General features: G+C 47.1%; 1 protein-coding gene across 3 annotated transcripts in view; it reads right to left on the bottom strand.

The window, feature by feature from the left end:
• The window catches only part of LNX1 (ligand of numb-protein X 1), a 59,672-nt gene that overhangs the window by 19,463 nt on the left and 13,648 nt on the right, over positions 1–26,561 (bottom strand). For 2 of the 3 annotated variants that reach the window (XM_088524707.1, XM_088524705.1), the window contains exons 2-5: positions 12,026–12,267; positions 10,456–10,611; positions 2,798–3,000; positions 111–476 (exon numbers count right to left, since the gene is read on the bottom strand). In XM_088524707.1, the coding sequence (XP_088380833.1) occupies positions 111–476; positions 2,798–3,000; positions 10,456–10,611; positions 12,026–12,267 (967 nt within the window). Of the gene's footprint in view, positions 1–110; positions 477–2,797; positions 3,001–5,988; positions 6,145–10,455; positions 10,612–12,025; positions 12,268–26,561 lie in introns of all 3 variants that reach the window. The other variant, XM_088524706.1, reaches the window with a different exon arrangement.

Here is a 26,561-nt window from a genome sequence, read left to right as displayed (position 1 = left end):
CTTCCCCTGCCCCAGCACACTCCCATTGGAATGGCCTCAATTAGTATAGATTGTGAGACTACACTGCTTGGTTTTCCCGACCGAGATGAGCAGAGGGGGTTGTGACAAACCTGTATGAGGTGGGCCGCGCTCTCGGGGCTGCCGTAGCGGTGGTCGTGCCCGTTGATGGCCAAGACGCGGTCGTTCTCCTGCAGCTGCCCGTCGCGGGCAGCCACCCCTCCCTCCAGCAGGTTGAAAATGAAGACCCCCGGCTCGTCCGCCCTGCGGACCAGCTTGATGCCCAGCTGCTCATCCGGGCTGCTCTTGTTGAGGACCACGTGGAAGCTGTCGTCCCTGGCGCAGCGCGTGTCCGCGGACAGGCCGCGGCAGCGGTACCGCTGCTCGCGGAGCACGGTGAGCCGCAGCACGTGGCAGGGCTGCCGCAGCAGCGACAGCGCGTAGTTGTGAGGCACGTGTTTGATGTCCATGCCGTTCACCTGCACGAGAGACGGGCGTCAGCGGCGCCGAGACCACCTCTCCTCTGCTGGCTGGGGAGGCGCCTCGGCTATTGGCACGGATGTACAAACAGACACCTAGGCCCTTTCCTACCCCCTTCTCCCTGATGGTCTCCAGACACAACTGTTATCCTTCAGCTTTATTGCTACTCTTCCCCGAGCTCCAATATCCTTTCATACATCTTAGTCTGATTCCACTAGCTCCTGATTACATATCATCTCGCTGGCCTTTCCTTTCACTCCCACATTTCTTGTTTCTCTGCTTCCCCATCTCCCGACTGCTTTAGCTAAAGTTAAAAAAAAAAAAAAAAAAAAAGGCTGTAAAGGTTGTAAAGCTAACGAAAACTTGTGTCAAACTAACAAACCTCTAACTGAAGCAGAGAGGAGCGCCTTGCATTGGAAGTTCAAAGCCCTAGACATTTATCTAGCATTATGATTAATACCTCACCAGAGAATCAGGCTTTTTAGGTTCCTCAGTGTTTCTCACGTAAGGTTTACTGCAGAAGACTATAAAACAGCCTAAGTGACAATTCTTTAACTTGACTGCCAAAGAGGAAAGGAGGACTTGTCGCTAGTCCTGCCCTGCCTGCGTGCACAGGGCTGACTAGGCACTACATTTTCCCACTGCTAAATGAAAACCAGTTGTGAGGCTGTAATACGTTCCTGGAAAACCTGAATCAGACAACTTATTTCCATGTAGCTCTATATTACACAGGTCGAATCACTTAAAACATTAAGAAAGGCCTCCAAGGCGCAGCAGAGACACTCGGCAGTGTGGATGAAGAACGTGGCCCACAAGGAGCAGAGCAGGTGAGCACGAGGAACATGGACCATGAGGGGCAGACGTAGACGAGGAACGCAGACCACAAGGGGCAGAGCAGACGTAGACAAGGAACCCGGACCATGAGGGGCAGAGCAGGCGAGGACGAGGAATGCAGCCCATGAGAGGGAAAGCAGACGAGGACGAGGACCACAGACCACGAGAGGCAGAGCAGACATGGACGAAGAACGCGGCCCACGAGGGGCAGAGCAGGCGAGGACCAGGAACATGGACCACAAGGAGCAGAGCAGGCGAGGACGAGGAACACAGACCACGAGGGGCAGAGCAGACATGGACGAAGAACGCGGCCCACGAGGGGCAGAGCAGACGAGGATGAGGAACGCGGCCCACGAGGAGCAGAGCAGGTGAGGACGAGGGCAGAGCAGGGTGCTCCAGTGCTCACCTCCATCTGCAGGCCCCGGTGGGCACACTCTGGTCACAGAGGCACCGTGTCTGCGCCAGCTGCTCTGAGCTGCTCTGGCCCTGCCTTTGGCTGGCAGTGCCAAGTGGCCTGTGCTCCCAAACTGCACACCATCAGACCAGCACGGCACGCAAGGAAAGCAGCTAGTGCCTTCTGGCTTTGCTCTACCCAGGACTTTGCCTCTTTGCAGGGCTCCGTGTTGATGGGGCAGCTGAGAATGCAGGCGTCATTCAACAGCTATTGCTGAAGCTATTGCTTGCAAGAAACATGATTTTTAAGCATCTGGCCTAAATATTGTTTGTCTGATATACATTTCTATAGAAACAAACACTCACAAAACCCAAAACAGTGTCTCACAAACATATTGCACGTTGGAGCTGGACGCAGAAAGAACCTAACCCTGGTGAGGCCCCTACCACTCATCCTGATGCAAGCAGGTTTAAAGGAAAGCACACTAAGTGGGACTTCAGCCCATTACACACCGGGAACAAACAGGACAAAAAGTCCAGTCCTCGTTTCAGCAAAACTTCTGCAGGGGCTTTTTGAAGATTGACCCTTCCCCTCCTTTCCTTCATTCAAGTTAACGTTGGCTCTTCTTGCTCCTCCACGCGCAGGTTCCTCGCTCTTGGTGCCTCGCCGCTACAGCGGCCGGGGAGGCTGGGGGCCCTTTGCCACGAGGCAGTCGTGTCTCAGAGCCTTCCTGTCCGAGCACCAGAGCGACGCTGCACCCGGCGAGCCCCCAGAACCCGGTGCGGGGTTCAGCAGTGCTACTGGAACTGCTAGAAACGCTCGCACCAAAATGCACCACACCACCGTTTGGGTCACCCCGTTCAGCTAGGACTCGGGGAGGCCCAATACTGAGTAGGAAAAATAAACAAACCTGTGAACCTCAAACACAGCTGACTGAAGTCCCGACAGCACCCAGACCAATTCAACCTCCTTCTCATATATTTTTCCATCCACACCAACAAGCAACTCCACAAATCTCATCTCTATGATCTGCTTGTACTGCCTCACTCTTAGGATACTTCTTTTTCATCTTTTACCTCCGCAGTACTGTACCTTTAGTATCATGTCTCCAGGCAGCAATCTTCCATCTCTGGCAATTACCCCATCTCGATAAATATGCTGAATAATAATATGACCCAGAGGAGTCTCGCTGCCTCCCACAATCCTAATGGCCAGGTTTTCATTGGGATCAGTACGGTTGATCTTAATGCAGGTAATTTCACCATCTGGAATCAGGTGATACAATCTGGGAAAACCTGGAAATGCACATTGTAAGGTGTTTATTCAAAATCACAGCTTCACAGCATTCAAACATGCACCGTGCAACTTTGAGTATCTGCCAGCTATCCAAAGCAGGTTTTATGCATAGATGTGGTTTACGCTAAGCTGGGAGGGATGCAGCCAGTAATGACCAGAGATCCCTGAGGACCAGACCATGGTTCTTTACTGGCCTCAGGCCAATGAGCGCTGCCTGAGAAACCCCCATGCCCTGGCAGCCCCTGCTGTGGTGGGATGCAAAGACTTCCCCAGAGGCAGCTTCCCTGGTTGGACCGAGCAGTTACTACCCTGTTCTCCTCCAGTTTTGGTGCCATAGCAGAGGATGGACATTTGGCTTGGGATGTCCAAGGAAGCATTTCTTTACCTCCAACTAATAGAAAGGAAAGATCTCTTGGATTACCCCAAGAAAATGGTAGTTTCCCTGTCAGACCCCAGTCCTTTCATGATTGCTTGAGCTCTATGAAATAGGAGTAACTGGCTTTTACTGCAAAATGTCAGTATATCCAAGGTGTCTGGAGGGAAACTTCAAAGAATATCTGCATTAGACAAATTCTCTTCCAAATTTCAAAGCAGCAGATACACACAAGCAGAATTACTGCTGCTGACAAACCAACTCTATCAGCTCTAGTAGAGGCTTATTCCACAAGCTGATCAAGAAAAGCAAGTTAAAATGAATGCGCATGTGCTACCATTGATATAGGAGGTGGTACTTCCCACTATTATCCACAGCCTGGAGAAGTAGAACTGCAGACCTTTAACCCTGAATAAATACAACTAGACTTCAGTGTGGCTGGATGGTATTTTTTCCTCTCTGTAAAAAATAGCAGGTCGTTATTCTTTGGTATGGATTTCAGTTCAGCCACAGGAGGTAAGTGTGCCAAATCCAAAGTGCTTGAACAATCCCACTGCAGCTGTCAGTCTGGTCCTGTGCTTAAACCAAACACTTGCAAACTTAGCTGAACTGGATTCCTCATGTACAGGGAATGAGCAGCTTGGTTTTTAGTAACAGCCAATTTATTTGGAGGAAAAATGGCACTTTCCTCGCATGTTTTATGAACGGCTGGGCCACAGGAACCATTGGGACTGCTCGGCTGTCAAGAAAAGACCTACTGGCCCTGCCAACCTGAGCATGGGGCAGAGGCAGCAATGGTGCATGGGGACCCCTTTATTTATTCATTAATACCCTGGAGAAGAGTTAATTTTTTCCAAACCCTACTTTTCAACTGGCATGTTTGTTTTCACAGCATGTCACTGCTAATTTCTTTCCTTTCAGGGCAATTTGTGTCCAAATTCAAAGTCCAAGTAAAAGCATCAGTGAGTTATCTAGTACTGGTGTACTAGTACAGGCTGCCTTGAACTCCCACAGATGACAGACAGCTTTTAAATTTTTCATAACAGAGTCTAGGGCAAAGTCTATGTGAAAACCTGTAAGTAGAAAAAGTGCTAATATTTTTTCAACAACTTATTTTTGAAATGAAAGTACAGGGATTGCTATCAAAGAGCAGCAAAATGTTACATGAAAATTAATTAATGAAGCGTATCTGAGACAGCGCAATATTTCCTACTACACAGGCACCGAGTAACAAACAAGGAAGCCACCAGAAAGTTCTGGGAGAAGAAGGAGAGAAAGAAAAGAAAAAAAAAAGAGAAACACTTTGTTGCAGCCCTTACCACTTCTTCAGTCTTCAGGGCGGGAAGCTGTCTTCCTTCACGTCTGTAAAAAGCACCTACCAGTAGCACAGACTTGGACTTTGTAGTTTTACACAGAGTTGACAGGTAACAAAAATCTATCTAGATAATTACACAGCCTTCATTAGCCTAATATGCAAGGGTTTGTTAAACCTGTTCTCCTGTAGTAGCAGTTTCATCTCCCACTCACTTCAGTTCTGCACACTTCTTCAATGTCAAGGGAGGGGGACGTGCACTATTTCCTCCACACGCTCCGACTTTCTGAGCGTCATTTGCCCATTTTGTTTGATCCTGTCCAGCCTGGAGGTGGGATTCACATGACCTAAACACCTCCCCAGACATCTCATTTGATGATCTACTTAGGTGTACTAACAAAGGTACATTAGGTGTAGGTAATTAGATGTACTAATAAGTACACCTGTTTTACACTCTCCATGTGGATACAAGGGAAGAAATATGTCGCAAAAAGCAAATCATAATTTGCATCCCCTGTCTTTATTCTCTGCATAGAAACGGCATAAATAAATTTTTTAGTAGATCTGCAAACTACCAAAGTGCTCTAATAGCAGAACCACTCAAATTTCCCATTGCAGGATGATTTACTTTGTGTCCTAATAAACAATATCTCATTCCTCAAGCCTTTCCCGAAGAAAAAGTTCCCACTTTTCTTGACAATGGAAACCACTCATGCTACTTCAATCTGTAATTACCCCAGAAGAAGATGAGAGCAGCGCAGCAGTGAACAAGTCCCCACAGTTACCTGAACTGGCTTATTAAGTTTTGCAGTAGCACCTGGCTTGCCTTCAGCATGACTTCATCATGATTCTTTAGAAGTTGTTTTAGTACCTGATTTGCTTCTCAAGGGTGCAGTCAGCAACCAAAAAAAAAAAAAAAACCAAGAGTCTTCCCAAGACACTGCTTTTTCTTGCCAGCGTGCAAGTCAGCAGGTTTCTCTTTTTCTATTTAGCAGAATGTACTGCTTCACCTCCTGGCTGCAGTTGATTTCCTGGTGCTCTTTAAAAAATATAACAAGTTGCACTGTGCCAAACAACAACTGATGATCTCTGTATTTCTATCTTCATTAAAACCTTGGCTCTTAATATTTCATATTTTCATGTGATGCTTGCATCACCAACAACTGACATTGTTGTATGCTAAATGCAAATATCTCTTTTGATAAAATAGCCTTTATGTTCTTATAGCCCTTATACTCTTAGTATTCTCCCTTTGCTTTGACCAGGTTTTCCAGAGCAGGAAAACCCTGGAGTATTGCATACCTTTCTTCACCATTTTATCTTTCCAGTCCTTAAATATCGAAGAGCGGCTGAATTTAGAGAGAAGTGAACTTTCTGTCTTGTTTTTGATGATTCTTGCCGATTTTCCCACAGAGTGCTGTGTTTTTGCCATCGGAAGTGGTATGGTGCATTCTGAATCTGTCAATAATAATAAAATGTCATCTGCATTCAGGTAAACTGTGTGCTTTTCCCTCAAGCCATCTTTTCCTTATTAGTGTGCAATTTCATTGGTATTTTTACACACCCTGTTACAGTTACAAGTAACACTGGAGAGGACAGACACATCAAACCCTGCTCATCTGGTAGGATGCAGGCTCATGGAGCATTCATGACACATTAGCCACGAGACTGTAATATGAAATTCTACGTGCGCTTAATATTTCATCCCCACAGTTTATATTACTTAACGCTAGTGTTCCTCCAAGCGCTCAGGCTTCAGCCACCTTGTGTGCACACTGTGCACTTGCTGACAGCGCTGCCATCAGAGTAACTTCTGCCTTCACTCCCGGGATCAAGCGTGACGAAGCTCTGCGCAATGTTTGCTGTGATGGCCCAGTCCAGCTTGATCCAAGGTGACTGCAAACGGAATCTGCGTCCCAGACTGCAAGTCCTCATTCAGCCCCAGGGGCCTGACTCATGCGAGTTGCCAGCTGAAGTCAATGAAACTTTGCATGACTGAAGCCCACTCCTATAAGTTAGATTTTCTGCAGGGAACCCACTCGTGTTTTCTGGCATCTGGTTTCCAGAACTCAAAAAAGCTTGTGTAGCCCATTCCTGGAAAATATGTGTCTTTGATTCTCATATGCCATATGCCAATGTGGGAGTTGGTTTTGCACATCTTCCCTTGCAAATAACTGTCATTTAGTGTTTGACTCTCCCAGTGCATTGCCATCATCCTGCAAGCAGCAGTGCTGGATTCACTTTTCTCCTTTGATTCTCCAGGGATGTTGGTCCAGTTCAAGATGATGGTAGGAGACAACACTAGCTCTAATGTCCTTCCTTGCTTCAAGACATTCTTCTACCAAAGGAGTCTCAAAAGAACTAAAATTAAACTATTGTAGGGTCAAATGCATCCCAATGCTACAGAGATGATCTCTCTCTTTCCTCGCATCCCCCAAAAGTCTTTTGCCTTGTTCATCATCCTACATCAGAGTGTTTTGAGTCAGTTCTGTAAAACTTCCACCAGCTGTTTTGGGAAATCAACCAAATCTGAAGGGGGAAAAACAGGAACCGGGTGTGATGCCTGCGGGGTGCAGCCTTCCTGAGCTGAACGCTGGGCTGCTGCCGCCTCAGCTTTGGGCTGCATAAGCTGCTTTTTTTTTTTTTTTTTTTTTTTCCTCTCTCTTCTCCTGTACATAAGAGCTTTTATAGCTTTTCAGTGGTTAAAAAAAGTCATTGGTATCTTCCCAAAGCCATCTGTATTTCACTTACCTTCTACATTTACGTTTCCTCAACATAGAAGTATTTCTTGTGTATGCATATATATATGTGTGTGTATGTGTGCATATATATATGCACCAGGAATGAGATTGAACAGAAAGAGTGCAATACAGCCACACAACAGGAGAGTTTGTGGCATGTTCCTGCCAAAGCTTCCTTGGTCTCAACTGCTGCAAAGCAGTAACAGATGGAAACGCTGCAACAACCAGGATGCTAAAAAGAATGAATTTCACTTTGAACAGCATTTGACATCCTCAAGCAATCATAAATTCAATTTATTTTACAATGGCTTAACTGCAAAAAGGAGCTGATGAACATCTTTGTAAACCAGCAGGATGGTTCCTTTTCACTGTGAAGCAGCATAAAGGCTTTTGCAATTGCATTCCTGATCTCCATCCATCCTCCCAGCGTGCCAGGCCGTTCACAGTGTGCATATGCAGACCAGGCTGAGCAGAAGCACAAGTGCAGCCTTTCTTGGGAGTGAATTTCAAGAGTGTGACACCAAACTGCGAGCGCACAGGAGCAGTCTTGGCTCACAGTTATTTTATTGTTTAAGCAGCCTGTCAAGGGCCTAAATGCATCACGCTGGAAGGACGTCCCAGTTGCCTTCCCTCGCTTCAGAGGTTGAAACTGTTGCTTTTAAGCTGCCCTAACTTCTGCTTCAATTTTGGAACACTGTTTGCTACAGTAAGGGCTGTTTGTGAGCCTCCTCTCAAGTAAGTATCTATAGCCATCCATTAGCTTGGCTGCCACACTACAGACACATCCTGTTTTGCCTGTTATAGTGCTTTAGCAAATTAAGGCACATGTTCCAAATGGAAATGGTGAAGTGATCTTCACAGTGCAGAAGTGCTTCCAGGTATAAGACAGTATAAGACTGTAACTACTTCTCCACTGCAATAACAACAGAGACACATTTACCATTATATATCATATTTTTCAGTGTTCCTAAGTAGCAAAAATTTTCCAAAATTCAAGACAGCGCTGCTGCAAGTTACTTGCTTGCATTTTTTAAAGACCAAATTACAGAGCAGTGTAATCAAGTGCATTCCTTGCATGTGTAATTAATGCAATAATTTGGCTACTGAGCTTCTGTGATCTCATGCATAAGGGTAACTGCTCATTAAGTAATTACATGCCTACCTGATTTTTTCCAGTGCAGTAAATATATTTGGAAGTTTACAGGCATGCTTGATGCACAAGAATGAAACCACAGGCAGAATGGAGCACAGAAGGACAAACTTGTCATGGAGATTGCCACCTCAAAGCCCAATTGCCCCTCCTTTAACAAAGGAGACAACAGTGCCTGATGTTCTACTAGAAATGTATTACTCTGATACCAGCATTTCCACAGCTGGTCATATTTTAAAACTGAGGCAACATGAAAACCTTTCTTGAATGCAAAAAATGTAGCGTCATCTTCGTGTCTACTTCTGTTACTGTCTGCACTACACTGCGGGTTACTGGGTAGGTATCACTGGAATCCAAATCATCCTCACAGTGTTCTGGGTGTGAAACCAAACTTTCAGTGAACTATTAGCAATGTCATCTAAAAGCTTAAGGAGAAACCGGTCATAAAAATTTCCATGGGTAAGCCAGAACAATGTCTTTTGAAAAATATGGGCTCAACACATTCAGAATTTTAGTCCAGCTGAAGAAGGACAAGCTTCTGCTTATGATGGATTGAGCAGCTGCTAGGAAATGAGAAACATACTCATCTGCTCAAGGAGGGCTGTAGACTTCTTGTTTGCAATGTTTTACTTTGGAAAAAATAAAACATTTGTGGCAGTGAAGTTATTAAAGATGTTTCCAGGCCAAGGGGCAGAACCATCTTACTTTTACAAAAAAAAAAAAAAAAGAAAAGAAAAAAAAGATTGCAGATTTTGTGTTATCTGATTTTATGTTGGCTACGTCGCAAGTACGTGGACTAGGAGAGTAAGTATCAAAAATACAGTGACCTAGTGGAACCCTATAAGAAGTTTCATTGCAGCTAAAGCAGAAGAGCTTTGAACACCATTTTGTGATGCATCATGTTAAGTTTAATCACCGAACACAGTGAATTTGGCCACATTTTGTCCTTATTTTGTGTGGGTTTCAATAATAATGTTAAATATAGAGCAAAGGGAATATGAATCTCCTGTCTTCCTAAAGCATCCACCCTGGACATCTGATTTGGGAAGAGAAGGGGGTGCTGAGGCATCATGCAGAGGAATCATCAGCTCCATTAAGACCTTGATTAAAGATGATTCCCCCTCTATCATCACTTCCTCTTGATGCACAAACGCTAATGTTGGCACAGTAATTACGGTCTAAGGCAATTAGTAACATTTGCTCAGGGCTTTGAGAATGCCAAATGTTAAGTGTTATTGCCTGCCAGACCCCTCTCCCTTGACACGCAGCAGGCAGACTTGCCTCCTCTCCCTGTTTAAGGGCAGGTTGCTCTTACTTCAGCACCTGCCTGGCCAAGTCAAAACAAATCTGGCACCAAGGATCCCATGCAAGTACCAGAATAATGGCAGTACTTTTACACTTTCTTTCCCTTTTATACTTACACTTTTATATTATTTCCACCTGGGAATCTCTGGTGCTTTATAAGCATTAGTAAAAACTCATGAAATTCTTATAATGTATGATCACTGCTCTCTGCCTGCTTGGAGGGGAAACCAGACACATGCTAGCAAGGCATCTCGAGCAAAACGACAGAGCAAATGAATGGCAGCTTGAGTAATAAATCCCAGATCCCTGATCCCGTGCTTCAGATCCCGGCTCGCCCGCAGCACGCGGGCTGTTACCAGAATACCCCTACGTGAGGGCCCACACGTCCCAGCAATCTTCCTCACTGTGATCCCCTATTCATTTTCTTTAAGGGGAAAATAATGTAGGGTTTTTTTTCCTAATCACACGCACTGCACCACATAAAAGGAATGTCAATCATGGACCTCAAGTTCCCACATGGCTAGGGTCTCCTACCCCACTGTAAGTGATAACACAAGGAGAACAAAGTGTTACCTTCCTCTCCGGCAACAGAATTTCCAAGAGTCTCCCTTTCCCGGTCAGTCTGGTTGGAAACGGCGCTTCCACTTTTTGTCCTTCGAAGAACACTGAAAGCCTTGTTTATCTTTTTAAAAGATCTGCTTCTTATCGTGGAGCGTTCAAAGTGTCGAGCTATGGCAAAAGGGAGATAAAAATCAATAAAACACAGCAGTTAGTTTGGGCACATCATTTCTCTTCCCATAGGCAAAGGACAGGGCATAGCAGCAAGGGCAAGGTCCTTGCACGTGACTCCAGCTCCAGCGTTGCACCCACCCGAACCCTGCTTCTGTCTCACATCCTAAAGTTGCCACCTCCCTTGTTTTTTTTGCCTGTCACACACACAAATCTGTAGTTGCAAGTGTGGCAGCCTGTGGACAGAATAAGCCTTAGTCCTGGCAGCAATAGCAGCAACCCAGTGAAAAACGCCTATGAAAGGAAGCAGCACTGCCCCACAAACAAGCTGTGCACATTCAGCCAGAGGAGAAAAGTTGGGAGATCTGCTAATAGCTGCCTGGAGTAAAAAATACCACACTGCCTCAAAACTCTGTGATGTTTTCAAAGCGTCCACCAACAGCCGAGAGTTTCATGCCTAAAATCAAAGATTATCCAGATGGGAAGGACCAACCAAGTCACATCATCTGACTCGGGTGAGGCAATACCAAAAGATTACAACAGTTTCAGAATATGTCACCATCCCTTCCATCCTGCTGTGGATATCTTCCTGGCCATCACAGTTCCGTCTCTCTGAGCACTACACACTACCCAAACATTGTAATCTAATAATACCACGTTCCCTCAAACCAGGCTGTGGCCTCAAAACTCAGTAAAACTAACAGGATTTACTTCCTTTCTGGTGTTCCTCCCGCCTTGCTGTCTTGTCCCATGCTCACAAAGAGCAACCTTGCTCATTTTCCAAACTCTCTTCAGCTCCTTGTCTGTTCTTCCACCATGCAGTCAGTGTAACACAAGGTGGGATATTCATTTTGGCTTCAAACTCCTCTGAGTTTTGGCTTCAAACTCCTCTGAGGGAGCTGTGGCCTCCCTTGTCACGCTTCCTGGGTCAGTCTTTGGCCAGACTACATACACGAGACACGGCACTCATCTGAGCTCTGTGCCATGACAAGGGGCAAAGAGTCAAGGCAAGGCCTCCCTCATCACACTCCACTGACTGTGGTTATTTCAGCAAGACGAACTCCTCTGAGTTTCATCTGCTAGGAGGCTGGCAAAGCATCCCCTGCGCTGCCCAGGCATTACTTAAGGCTTGTTTTCCTGTAAGCAGTCTGCAGCTGCCCACGCAGACCCCAGCTGGCTCCTGGGCAGGCGCCCACGGCGTGGCCACCGTGGGGCACAGCTGCAGCCTCTCCCCACACAGTGCACAGGCCAGCCACTCTCCCAGCCCAGCTGGCCTGCCTGAGTACCCTTCCTGGGGACCTAACCGTGTGCACCAAGGCTTTCTGCACCTCGGTGCTGCCCTCGCCCAGGCAAGGCTGCTTCTGAGCGCTGCTGGCGGCTGCAGGGCTGCGAAAGGCTGGCGTTCCGCGCTCACCTCTGTGCCGGTTGCTGCGGAGCGGGTCGGCGGCGCCGCCGGCCACCTGGCTCTCCTCCGAGGTGGGGCTGAAGGCCGGGTTCACCAGCCCCGGCTCGTCCGTCATTAAGGCGATGGCGGCGGCCGCGGAGAGCTCGGGGCCCAGCGCGGCCACGGCTAGGCTGGAGCTGTGCTCCGGGGAGCAGTCCTGCGAGCGCCGCTTCCGCTCCTTGGTAAGGCCGTAATGGGATGCTCCTTTGCACCTGCGGAAAAGGGGGGCACGATAACGAGACACAGCTAAACGCTGCCTGCTTTCAGTCAGGACACGAAGCTTAGGAAGCCCCAGCAGTAGCATCCGGGGCCACGGGGGCGACCGATGAAGCGTGGACGCCCGGCAAGGGAGAAAAACACCCATCCTGGTGCATTATGCAGACTCAAAAAATTCTCCCAAATTAGCTATAATTTTGCTCAGAAAGATTATTTCTGGACAAAGAAGGAGAGAGACAGTCTTATCTGTAGCCTCATGTGTATAAATATAAACAGGATGGGGCCAAACTCTTCTTGGTAGTGGTCAGCGAAGTACAAGGGGTAACAGGTACAAGTTGAAACACAGGAAGTTCCACCTCCATATGAGGAAGAACTTCTTTCCTGTGAGGGTGACAGAGCCCTGGCACAGGCTGCCCAGAGAGGCTGTCGAGTCTCCTTCTCTGGAGATCTTCCAACCCACCTGGATACCACCCTGTGCCACGTGCTCTGGGTTGGACTAGGTGATCCCTTCCAATTTCAGCCATTCTGTGATTCTGTGTATAAACAGTTACCGTGGATGCGAAAGGCAGGAATGGCACTGGCTAATTAAACCAAAGGCCAGAATCTATCATTTGCCCCTTGTCTTGGTTAACGAAAGAAAGCAGGGAACTGCCCGAGAGCTTCTGGGTGCTGCGGGTGGAACAAAAGCCACCGCAGCTGGCTCTGCACCGTGAGCAGTCCTGCTCGTCCTGCTCTCCTTGCGCCAGCGTGCGTCAAGTTCCTGATTCTGCTATTCCAGCTCAGAAAGGGGAGGCAGCACCTTGACCTAGCAAAAAACCCGCGCGGCAGCAGCAAGGGTCCTGCTGGCCCCGCCTGAAAGTCCCTTTAATGAAGCTAAAGGCCGTTGTGCTCTTTGTGATTCAGTATTTAACCAGAGTTATAAAACAACCAAAAAACCAGGGCAGCCCAAGGAAACAGCACCTGGCACTTTTCTCCAGCACCACTTCTGCCCGATGCTCCAGCATTATAACTTCATTCACTCTACTAAAAAAAAATCTGCCTTTCAATAGTAATCTAGTAAGCTTGGCCTACTTACAGTTACTATTATCTCCTTCTGCATGGCAAAGGCTAACTGATGACTTTCCTAAAAACGCCCTGTGGGATGAATTCACAGAAATAGCTGCACAAACCCCTAGGGACAGCAAGCTCTTTGCAATGTACAGCGTGCACAAAAGGCAATGCATAATACACACAGCACACAAAGCTCGCGAGGTTGTGTCAGGGAAAAACAGTGCCCTAACAGAGGCTTTGGAAGAGAAGTCATTTCTGAAAGCAATTCTTGGGACAGCAAGAAGAAAGGAGGACTAGGCTCAGTTTTGCGTGTTGACTTCAGAGCAGTGATTTAATTTCTCTGAGGGTATTACTTTTTCATGAGAAAGAAAATGAATTAAAAACATTTTTAGCATTAAAATATGATCTTCCATCACTTATCTGATACTAATTTTGACAACTTCCTTCTTAAAAATAAAAAACCCCAAACCCTTCACACTGACGCAACCATGCAAGCGTTTTGTACACACTTTAAGGTCTCTGAAACTTTCACTAGGAAAAGGAAATGTCCTGAAAGTAACTAAGGAAATACTCCTTAGTGGAATGGAAAGCTGGTCATCTATTCCAAAGCACCAACAAACAGGTATTTGGGATGCTTAATCCAGCCACGATGGTGTCAAACGGAAGGGAGGAGCTCTCCTGTCTCCACTGCAGAAGGCAGCTCCCTATATCTCCGTTCAGCTGCCAGGAATGGCATGTCCCCCAGCATCCCAGCACTCAGTGGGATCCTGTCCTTTTTAATCACAGCGAGCAGAACCACAAAGGTCCCTCTTGTAGCCTGCACAGAGTTCTCCAAAACAGCATTTTGGGAACCCTTGTTCTCAGTATCCTTGACGTCTGCCAGAACTTGCAGTGGAGTCACATTTACTAACCAAGTCTGTGAAACTCCACAAAATTGTTAAACATAGTTTTAAAAGCCACAGCAACAAAACATAGACAAGAAATTGACTTTGTGGTGAATTGTTTGCTGTCCTCAAAAGACAATCTCTGCACTAGAGAGATGTGTAAAGATTCAATAATCAAGAACAATGATGGGAAGATTATAGTTTAAAAGTTTGAGTAGGCGTTGATGACATACCCTTATTTATTAGCAAAGAGCAGTATCAGGGGTACTCCTACTCTGTTTTTTTTTTAATTGCCAGTGAAACTTCAGTAGTGGATATTAGGGAAGCAGTCCTGTAAATGGCCTGCAAACGAAGCCTCAAAAGGCTTCATACTATCCAGTTTTGGTGGATGGTATAAAGCCTGACAGGAAAATCATACGGGGCTCTGCCCAGAGATTTCCACCTAGGTGGGTTCAGCTGCTGCTTCGTGCTCATCTGTGCTTTTGCACTTAACACTTCCATGCAAATTCTCAGTCTCTGCTGCTGAATTCACTTCAGACATCCAGTTAACAAGATCAGCCCAACTGCAATGAACAGCAGACAGCTGCTTTGAACGCAAAGAGGGATGACAAGGTTTAAGATGTGGCTTATTGGAGAAGACAAGTTATCGTGATATAAAGCAAAAAAGCAAATCTTTCTAATTCTGCCAGAAATAGTTAAAAGAGAGCCAAAGCTCTTCAAGTATGAGTGCTGCATCTATTTCCTAAATAACTGTGGCAGGCATGCATGAACAAGATGCAAGCCCTCTTTCTTCAGACTAACATAGTGTCATTGAAGAAGAAAAATAAAAAAAAAAACAACACCCTAGCAACCCCTCAAACTCGTAATAAAAACTGGAACAGCATCCCTTCACTTTCATTGTTTTCCTTGTGCTGACACTGCTGCGATAACAGAAAACAGAAAGAGACAACTGTCTAAGTGGAATCATATTTATAGCGTCCCAGCTATGCTTTTCCATATGGCTGGATTTGGCTCCCAGAAAAGCGAGATCCATAAGGCAGCTACATGCCAGCGCTAATTATCTCTCTCACTGTGATTGTTAATCAGCTGCCTGATTTACAGCGGGAAGAGGAGAGGGGTGGCAGCCAGCACGGGATACCTGGGTGCATCGGGCAGCCACGAAGCGGAGCCGCCGCTGCTGCAGGCCAAGGGCACCCGTGGGTTTATGCTCCTGCTCTGGACAGCAGGCACTTTGTGCTGCTCTATGACATGGGAACCACTCGAAGGCCAGAAAAAAAGAGGCTAAAAAAAAAGAAATGAATCTTTGTCAAAGTTCATTGTTGAGCTCAAGCCATGAAGTTCATTCACGAAGACACTGCTGAGCTCATGCCACTAAAACAGCATCGCCTGGTGCCACAAGCTCAACACTTCACCTGGACGAGGCCTCGCTCCCAGCACATCGGAGCAACCGGAGCCACGGCTGCCCCTGCCCCTCACGCGATGGAGCGTTGCAGGCTCCAGCAGCAGCACAGCCCAGGCGCCGGAGCAAGGAGATCCAAAACCCCACGGCTGCTTTAGCCTGGTCCCACAGTTTGCAAAAACAAGCTTTGCTCAAACTCCAGGCCAAGAGAAACATTTCCGCATATTGCAAATGCAAACGAAAACAGTGGTTTTACAACAGCGACGTGTTTCCCTCTCAGTGTCTCTAAGGCACCCACCCATGCAGCGGGGAAGGCCCAAAAGCAAAGCTGACCTCAGAGATTTCCATACCCAGGCTGTCATGAGGGCAAACAAGAAAGGCAAAACACACAAGGACAACCGCACTGACGTTTCACCTCACTTTTAGTTATCTAAACAAGCCATAATCAAAGCGAGGAAAAAAACAACAAAAAAAAGGATGTGTCTATAACATACTTGCTTCTTCTCACATACCTGGCTTTCTGCTCTGGGTCACTTCACGTTGTTCAAGTGCAGCCACGAACAGCGTGTACCAAGCATGCATGACTGCTGGTGGAAGGAAGGAAACGCCACGCAGCGGCGCGTCACGCTGACCGGCGTAACCCGGAGCAGGGCAGACCAGCAGGCTTCACCTGGGCCCTCGCTGGAAGCAACCTTGTCCCCATGTTATTTGGGCTAGGGCAGACTTGAGATAAGCCAGGATCAGAGGCCCAAAGTGTCACCAACTCTGTCGGGCTGGATGACAGAGAAACCAAAGGTCGCTGACACGGAGCAGAGCACGCGGGCAGCCTCTCTTGCGTGCCCCTATAGCGCCATGAGGGGCTCCTACCTTGCCCAAGGAGGAGGGATTGGGGCAGAGCAACCACAGGGAACTTTGGGCAAACCTCTCAATCCCCAAATCCTCCAAAAACCCGTCAAAAAGCAAGTGAACTGACTTAGCTCTCCAGCAGGGAACACGCTGGCTCTTCCAATCTTAATGCTGCCAACAGCTCAATGGGAACTGCAGTTGAAAACAAAGAGGGAATTAGGCACCTAACCTCAAGCCAAATCCCATGTTACGGATCGAAGCCAAAAGGCAGCGAATCCATGGGCTCCCCTCCAGACTAACCACGCAGGTACTTAGGAGGCCAAAGGCGTCAATATCTTTAACAGAGAAGCTGACTCATGATCTGCTGCCCGTCACACCCAGCGACGTGGTTTCATCCTCTCAGAAAGCTGCCTCCTCCAAGCCCTGGGCCTGCGTGCCAAATTCCTCCTTTGCTCCATATGAAAATCAGCCCAGGAACTGAGTGCTTAGCAGCTCAATGTGGTGAATCAAAGTCTTTTCCTTGATAGTTCTGCGCTCTCGCAAAAATTAAGCATTGCATGAACCCTGCACATAAAAATAAAAAATATATATAAAAAAGTACTTGGAAAAATAATTAACATATTTACCTTTTCTGCTTTTTATGATTGTGTCATGCTAAGAGCATTCCTTGGGCTACCGTGGGCAGCTATGCCCAGGAAGGTCCTGTCTACCACTGACCTTCCTCAATTAGCATAAAGAACGGGATGAGCAGTCAAAAAGCAAAGCTTTAAACCCCTGGACTACAGTTCCCAACTGTCATCAGACTGCAAAAAACTACATGCAAATATGCAACTCCAAAGAGGCTGTTTCCTGGAAGTGCATCTGAACTTCCCAACAGGGCCAGCAACACCTCCAGGTGCTCGGGGCTGCTCTCCTACGTGCTCAGGGCCCTGCCACTTATGTACTTGGCTACTCTCTCTCTGATGGTCTCCCTCATGACAGGGTCAGCGTCTTGCTGCTTTGTGTGGAGAAAATGGCTCATTTCTCATCCCCCGTCAGTGGGAAACGGTGCCAGTTACCGTTCCTCTTTCCCTGCGAGGTACCGATGCCCCTGTACACAAAAGGCCTTGCGAGAGGCCTGGGGCGCTCAGCGGCCCGTCACAGCGCAGGCCGCACGCTTGATCCCCACGGCCTCCTCGGCTCTGGGGAGAGGGATTCCACCCCATGCCTCCATAAACCCCATCTCGCCCCCCTTGTAGTGCTTCTGTAAGTACAACGGGCCTGGAGGCAGAAAGCTCCAGAGAGGTTGTCTAAGGCAACTCGCGCCCTGCTGCCAGCCAGAGACCTTCGCTCAAGTATAAACACGTAGTAGGTGTAGTGGCTCTATCCTTCTGCATTGGCACTCTATAAATATTTAGAAAGGTCCTCATAATATTTTTTTATTTACGCTAAAGATATTTAGATTACATACTTTCCCACAAGAAAGAAAAAATCTCTAGTTTTCGTTATTTTAGTTTGTCTTCTACAAATTGCTGTACTTTTTCCTGCTTTCCTTGTTTTTGTTTCAATTATGAGGCCATCATAATTAAGCAAAGTCCAGAACTAACTAACCAACACCACCTAAAGTTGGGCTGTTGTCCTGTGTCCAGAAGACCTGAGCCCAGAGAAGAGCTGTCATTTTCACACTGCCCTCGTGCTGCGATGCCACCACACTAAACAGAAGTGTGCAAGGGAAACCAAATAGCCATCTTAAACTTGGATGTTTATCCTGAGGAAAGGGAGGAATCTCTGGATTTCCTACTGGTTTTCAGGACAACTAAAGGAACCTGGAAAACATTTTTATTCTTGAACAAATTGTTAAGGTTCAAATTTCATGTGCATGGTACCAGAGGGACATGTAACGTGGTCATGTTTAAACTTTGTTCTTTTCTTTAGGAAACAAAAAGTTGGATTTTGGTCACCAGCATTAGCTTCTATTATGAAATATTTAAAGAGTCCCATTAGCCTCTACCACGGGAATAGAGAATTGGAAGGAATCAGTAAACAACATCAGTTGCCTGAAACCGTAGGCAAAAATCATGCCTGCGTTTATTGTGCAATGACCACAGTAGTTGAGATGGTACAAACTGTTGCTCCTGATCATGCTCTTTCCCTCCCCTCACACTTCTTCCAGGCCATTACTTTGACACTGATTGATTTTGAAACTACAACTACAGTGATTCTCTTTAGGGGTCAAGCACAGTTTCAAATATTGCTAGCATTAAGCCATTCAAAAAAAATATATGAGTGTGTTTGTGTGCATATGTACATACGTATTATAATACAATTAACTGCAGCTCTATTATACACAAGAAAATGAAGCTGCAAATTGCTTGACAGAGCCTACATGAGCAAGCCAGAATATGGGCTGGAATTGCCAACTTCTCCTATTGATCGGTCTAACACAGAAGCTAACGTGCCTAATACAACTACTACTTTTGAGAAGCTACTACTTACAATATAATTTATGGCTTCACCTTCTGTTGTCCCTTCTGCACCCCCTGAAGCCATTAGCACTGTGAGAAAACAGCCCAGCACCAGCAGTCTGTTTTCATTGCTCACTTAAGGCTTGGCCTTAGGTTACCACTACAGCCTCCACTTTTTTTGTGCTGCTTTTAAATGTAATACTTGCAGAACACAAGTAGACCTAAAGCGACAAAAATAAGGAATTAGCCAGGGTGAAAGACTACAGTCAGCCTGTTAATTACTACTCACTCCCAGATTACTGCAAACAAACATTGTTCATCACAGTAAAGTTGCAGGCTACAAGTTCAGAACCACAGTGACCTTGTGTTATGCAAAACAGCAGCAGTATTTATTTGAATGAAACTTAATTAAATATTAAAGCTCCCAAGAGTAGGCTAATAATATTAATCACATTGCACGCAAATTACTCGCACCAAGCAATCCAAGCAAGGAAAAGAGGGGACTGTCTCTTAAGCTGTGGCAGGTGCTCAGATACCAACACAGCCAGGAGCACGTGAGTACCCAGTTAGGACAACCAGAATGTCCTAAAATAAAATGGAACACGAGGCCCGGGGCCAGCACCTTTGAGCCCAAGAGAGTCTTTAGCTCTTGCTGATGGCTTGTAGTGTTTTTTAGTATTCAATAGCTTACAATGAACTGCTGTTAAAGTCCTTGACCTCAACAGAGCTGGAGCTTGATTTAAACTCTTATCAGATGCATTCAGCACCTTGCAGAACTACATCATTTCCCCCTCCACCAAAAAAAAGACAAACAAACCGAAACAATAACATACCTTCAAATCTTCTACCTTCCTGGCTTTTGAGGAAAACTGGAGCATGATTTCAAAAGGAAGAGAGAAAACCTATATTGGAAAGTCCCACCTCTCCAAAAGATTTCTTCATGGAAAACGTAAGTATTTATCAACAGCTGCTGATCAGCATTGGTACTTTTTTTTATCTATGGAAAGCCTGCACCAGGGAGCAGTAAAATGTAATACACGTTATTCAGGTATTTGGAAAGTCATCAGGAGCTGTCAGGTATCATGTCTGATTTTCCAGTCCATCCAGGGCCCCTTAAAAAATAGCACTAGCATCCACAGGGCAATCTTGACTGTGATCTAGCACTGTCATCCTCTTCTATTAACCCCACCTATACTATAGAAAGCTTAGGACGTGGTGAACAAAACATGCTGGCAAAGGGACACGGGGTTTGGGTTCTTTGACAGCAATCACAATATGAAAAAGAGATTATCAATACAGCCACGTTCCTGCAGGCAGAAGGGCCTGCTTGGCAAAAACTTTGCACTTACACATGCTTAACCCACATTTCTTTGTTCCATACGACTAATCAAAATACCCACTATGCCACAGACCCAACAAGCCAGCACTGCTCAGATTAACCTCTAAGCTTCTGCTGGCATAAAGCAGTGAAATGCAATATTAGAAGTGTAAGATAATAGAAGGGGACACTGCATTCAATTTCAAGGTGTTTCCAGCAGAGCCCTGAATTCACTAACACGCAGCAGCTGCAATCTGCAATTGCAGGACACGACGGGGCTGTGGCCGGTAGCCGCGCTCGCTTTGTGCCTTGCCAGTGCCACGGTGCGGGCTGAGCAGCCACCCGGGAGCCCAGCTCTGGTGGCACCTGCCCCGACCTCAGCGACCCAGAGGTTGCATAAGGCTCCTCCGAGGTCAGCACGGGTGGCTACGTTACATGACTAACGCGTCTTGGGACGCGCCGTGCTCGGAAAATGCACGTGCCTCCTCTGGGTCTGCAAAGGCAGGGAGGTCTCACACACCTCCGCGGAAGGTGACGGACACAGAGATCCTGCCTGGAGCCCATGCAGATGTCTCCACAGCAGCAAGGAAGAAGCATCACGGAACGTCACAAACAATCTTCAGTTTTCCTGTCTTATCCAATTCGCGGGCTGATCTTCAACCAGGACCCTCAAACAATCCAAACAAATGTGACCTGCACCCAGTTCAGAGTCAGTCTCTGACATAAAGCCCTCAAACAACACGTGTGCCGCATAGGGTGGGGAAGGGAGAGCAACGTTTCCTGGCGCACCACAGAGCTGAGATCTCAGGGTTTCAGAAAAAAATGAATATTGATGCTGGCATAAGAAGTACATAACTCACACTGTTGAATAAATATCATTTTATGAGTTTCTGTGAACATAGCATAGCCAGCAGTACATTTAATTCATCCAACTCCAGAAAAACAACGCTCTGGCTTCTGCTCCTCCTATTTCTGCAGTCTTTCCCTATGCGCATATGGTTGGAGAGGATGGAGCAGAGGGATGTTATGAGCCAGTTTTCAGGACAGAACCCCCCAAACCCACTGGGCATGCAAAAATCTTCACTGCTCGTGGTTTAATGGGTTCCACCCAGTTAAATATGAAATAATTCAAGTGAGAATTTCAGCCCTTCCATTAAAATAAACACGTATTATAAAAGCATTTGAAGACTCCAGAAAGGCCTCGTTCAGCCACAGCGCAAGTATGGCTGGAATGTTGTTTACAGTATTCCCCAAACTCGCATGGTAAGGAAGACACGTTTTGCAAAAATTGTGGAAAACACAATTTCTCACCCAAAGCATTTAAGCCAAATTTGAAAAAAGGAGAAGGGCCTTGGGCTCCTGAGGCACACCTCAGACCAGAGCAGAGAGCAGCGGGCAGCAGCACGGCCTGCCCGCCAGCAGCAGCCTGTGCCAGGGACTGCGCGCGGTTGCGCACGCGCTCCGGCCGAGCAGCGTCCCGCCAAGCAGGACCCGCGCTCCGGAGCGCCCCAAGGCACCCCATCCGCTCGCCCTTCCTGCCTCTCCGTGCGTTAGGAACACACTGATCGAGCACAGACACACGTACAGGCAGTGGTGGAAGCATGGAGGTGCCCTTGGATTCCTGGACTAACAAAAGCAGGTACCATATTAACAGCACAGAACAAATGTCCCTTACAGAGGTGCAAAAGGGGAGGAGAAAAGACCTTTTGCACCATAGCTCCCTTTTAGCCCAAGGTGCTTGGACTGCTTCTTCTTCCTCTGCTTTAGCCGGCAGATACTAGGGGTTTCTTTGGGATTTCACAGTCATTTCTGCTCTCCCAGGCAGCAGGCTATCTATCTTTGTGTGGTTTAAAACCCAATAATGCCTCTGCTCCAATTTTTCTTTAGTTATTCAATTAACTAAAAATTCAGGGGGTAAGGGACAGCCCTCTCGTTCTGTCCCTATACGAAATGCATTAACCTGCCTACTCATCCTAAGGATATACAGGAAAGAGAAAATAAACACAGAATGCTCTTTTGCTGCCTTTTCATACCACTGATGCCAGGGGAAGTCTAATATTCAAATCCCAACAACTCTTTTCGCTTTAGAAATTAAAATACAAGCACAGGGCATGCAGCCGGGCACCTCAAACACCGTGGGCAGACTTGGACAGCAGGTGCGGAAAATTGAACCTTGAGCAGGAGCTGCGGTTACCTCCTCCAGGTAACCTGAAACCGAGACCTCGTCCCTGCTGTCCTAGTAGATGGCACATCCTGCTTGACCTTGCTGCTGCTGTGAAATGGGTTTGGGCTGCTGTTTAAGAGGCTTTCTTGAAGTGCTTCCAAACCATGAATTCTTTCTGACAGGTTCTGGCGTGGTAGTGACGCAGGCAGCCCGAGGCTGTTCCAGCCTAAGCTGTGATTTTCCTAACGTCACAACTGCAGCAGACTCGGGCTCGGTAGCGGTGACGACGACGGAGCCCTTCATGGAGAGGCGAGGGCAGAGCAGATGGTGCCAGGTCACTATCCGCCCTGCAGGCCGGGTAATTGGGGCCTGTCTGCTTCAAACCGAGATGACCCTTGTCCTTCCGAAGGCAGCTCCAGCAGCTCACCCAGGTATGGCCCATCTCCAGAGCAAAGGCACTAGCTCCCTCACGACCCAAGATGATCCAAGTCCCCACCACCAATCAATCAGAGGCTTGGGTACAGCATCTACACCTATGTCCTGCAGACTGTAGCATGGTGAGGGTGTTGGCAGCCCAAATCCAGATCTATTTAAAACAAATCCTACCTGCTTCATGTAAATACTACTGTCATGGCCTGTCAATGCAGACGGCGAACTCACCCATCCAGACCAGTTTTCTAATATGGACTAAACTTAGGACTACAATAAGAACATTTTCTCTGATTCCAAAATAATACCTCCTCCACACCAGATATGAACACTGAGGATTAAGAAGAAAAAGATGGAGACAGACTAAACAAAACCAGCAATGCATTTAAATATTTACATTAGCAATTGAGATATGTTTCTGTGTTAGTGTTTTTCTTGCAATGCCTTGAATCAATGTTTAGTGGTTTATCTGTCTTCAGCCAATTGTACCTTTTGTGACTCCTGTACAGCCCTGAACCTGGTTATCTACCTGAAAGGGCAAAACCAGATGCCCACAGGCAGCAGCTTTTGTTTGTGGTGGTGGTATGTGGAGGGAGAAGAAGCAGGAAGAAGAAAGAGAAAGAAATATCTAAGTTTGGTGCCTGTAAACAGAGCAAGATTCTCACGTCAAATTGTTTTCCCCTTTAATTTCCAGCTAACTGGAACTGTGACAGCATCCTATAGGGAGGCTTGTCGAGTACTTAGACACTGGCAGCAAGGAGCCCTTTCAAAACTGGGCACAAACAGCTCCACGCAGGTTAACCACACCGGCCTCCAGAGAGGTACTGTTTACTGAGAGCTCGTCTGCACAAAGGAAATATGTGATTACCAGAGTGGCTGGTAGTAACAGCCCAGCCAGAGCACGCATGTGTGTGGAAATGCATCCCCCGGAGCAGTTCCCCAGGAGACATCCCTGTTCCAGAATAAGGGCACTCACCAGAGAAGGTCCCCTGGCCAAGGGGCAGCACTGGAACCGCACACCCAACTTGTCGGGGATCAACTTCCCAGCGGGCTCACACCGCTTCTCTGGGGGAGCATCTGCCCTCTCTCCAAAGGCCCCTTCTCTGGGCTCCCAGCAGGAACTGGGCTCTCAGAGCAGGTCTTAGGTACTGGTTTCCCAAGGCCATTTTATTGCTGCTGCCTTAATGAGCTTGCAAGGGGGAGGGAAAAAAAAAGAAAAGAAAAAAAGAAACTCTCCTAAACTAGCAAGCAGACTTTTCCAGCAGCATCTTTCATAGTGGGACCTAGCTTGCAAAAAGATGATTTGTTCAGTCACCCTGGCGAGCAGTTCAGAGGTGACAGCTTTCCATAGTTCAGGCTTTGGAGCACAAGGAGAATCAGGTCCTACCCTGCACCATGTCACATCTGCAAAGCAAGTTAAAAGTTCCCTTTAGTCCTTAGGTAATAAAAAGTCTTTAGGTCTTGCTATTCTTTGTTCACACTGTTCCCCACAGCGCAGATTTGGCTCATTTGTGGGTTCCTTATACCATCATAGCACAAAAGCACAGGGACTAAAAGCAGTCCATAGAGCCCTGACTGTAGGAGCAGCCTTTACCCTTCAGGTACCACCACGCTTCTAACAAAAAGAATAGAGGTGGGTGAAAATAGAAGACACCCATTGATATCCTAGCAAAGCTTCAGCTGAAGGTTTTAGCTGATTTGTTATGCACAAAGTTCAGGGGAGCTTGGCCCTTGAGATAGAGCTCTGGAGCTACATCCAAATATTGAAGGGTGCTGAGCTCAGGGAACCAACTAGAATCCTGCATTAATCCACATCCAGGTGCTCAGCTCTGGGCCTAACAAGGCACCTTTGGTCTGCGGGGACTGTTGCAAACCAAGGACATGGAAGGAGGAGGGCTCTTTGCAGAGGAGTTAAAGGCAGGGGAGGAGAGGCACGGGGCACACGGCCCTGGTGCAGGACCGCAGGCAGCACAGCTGCTCTTTTTGGAAACAGAGCAGAGGAAAACAGAGGTGCCAAGGGAACTGTCAGCAGCGGACAGCCCAGGAGGTGATTCCAAGCTAATGCTTCATATAATCATAATCTTTTCTTGAAAACATTGCTCAGGAAACATGGGTCTGATGAGCTTTACAAATAGCAAACACTGTTTTAAAAACAGGCACGTAAATTAGGAAAACACATGGATCATATCTCCCTGCTTCTCTGAAAATGAGCGTGCAGGAGCATCTTGATGCAGCTTCTGCAGCTCGAACCGCCACGTCCCGGCGCTCTCCTCCTCGTGCGCCAGCAGCACATCCAGGGAATGCCGGCCCAGGGAGCGCGGCCGGGCGCGGGGTCCAGCCACATCCCTCACCTGGCTGCGCTCCATCCCTCGCCTCCTCCTGGGACAGGGGAGGCAGACCGCTTCCCGAGGGATGCGCAGGACACCAGCTGTGCCACCACTTCCTAAACAAATAATACAATTATATATGCCTATAAAATCATATCCCTGGGCTCCACAGGAAGTCACATACATCCAGTATGACCCCAAGTTTGTTTTGAAACCCTGCCAACGTGTGCCCGAGTGGCAGGAGCGCTGCGGTCACATGGACCCAGGTGCTCTCTGCTCTCCTCCTCCGTGCCCAGGGTCTCCGGCTCCGAAACACGGATGCTCCTCCCGGCTTGGCCAAAGGGACAGGCAGGGAAGAGTGGCATGGGGTGCCTAGGCAGAAAGAGAAGCGGGGAAAAATTGCACCAAAGATAAAATGAGGCTGCCAAAACAACTCCTACTTCATTCCCATCACTGCAATCAGTGGGAAACAGGGTGCTTCACTAGCCTTAAGCTGTGCCTTTCCTAGAGTTTCTTTTCCAGGTCCCTTCCCCTTGCCTCCTGAAGCCTTCAGTGGAGAGATGGACAACCCTTACAAGGAAAGGTGCCCAGGCTGGAGCGCAGCAAGGGAACCTTTCTGCATTCTTGAGCCTCAGCTGCACATGATGAATCTGTTTTCCCATCAGTCATGCTGCTCTCTGGAAAGTAGCTTGCTAAGAAGGGCCTTCTTGAAGCAGGGCAAATGGTCAATGTAAAGTCATGGAGTTTGTTCCTACCAAGGCTGGGAGATATATTTCAACACAGACAGGAGAAAAGTCAGGATTTTGTAAGATTTGCAGTCATGCAGCTACCATTGTCACAAGGGAGAGGAAAAGCGGAGTCTGAGGTTTTATGAAGCTCCCACACAGGGCTTTTTTCAGGGTGAGATGAGGGGAGACATTCACAGAGATTGCAAAAGCTGGAGGCCCTGACATCCTATTTGTATTGCCCGAATTCATTCACCCACATAGCCTCAAGGGAAGTTCTGTTTTCCAGAACTGCTGTTTCTGCTAAAATCAAAACTAGTGTTATGAATCAGAGTTAAAAGCCCCTTTTCCCAAAATATAGCTTCTTACTACTGCATCTCTCCCTATACATGTAAAAACACGTGCTTGTCCTTGTTCACAAAACCTCTTTTTCTTCCTAATTCACTCCAATGAAAATCAACAGAGTTGATGGTTTTTGTTGAAGTCAGTGGAACAATATCTGTGCAAAACCAATCTAAGTGAGAAGAAGCTCAAACACACTGGAATAACTATCTGCTTTCTCCATCTTGCACCGTTTCCTCCGAGCAGAAGTAGCAGATTGTCTAACAGCTAGAGAGGAGCCAAACAAACCAACCAGGTAAAAAGAATTCAGCTGCAATGTGGGAGAACTTATCAGACCTATTTCCTTGGCTTATTTTATGCTC

This window comes from Tinamus guttatus, unplaced genomic scaffold (genome assembly GCF_059628265.1).
Source record: "Tinamus guttatus ecotype Peru unplaced genomic scaffold, ASM5962826v1 Tinamus_guttatus_pri_ptg000213l, whole genome shotgun sequence".
NCBI classification, from domain to species: Eukaryota; Metazoa; Chordata; class Aves; order Tinamiformes; family Tinamidae; genus Tinamus; species Tinamus guttatus.
This window is presented reverse-complemented; position numbering and strand designations above follow the sequence as displayed.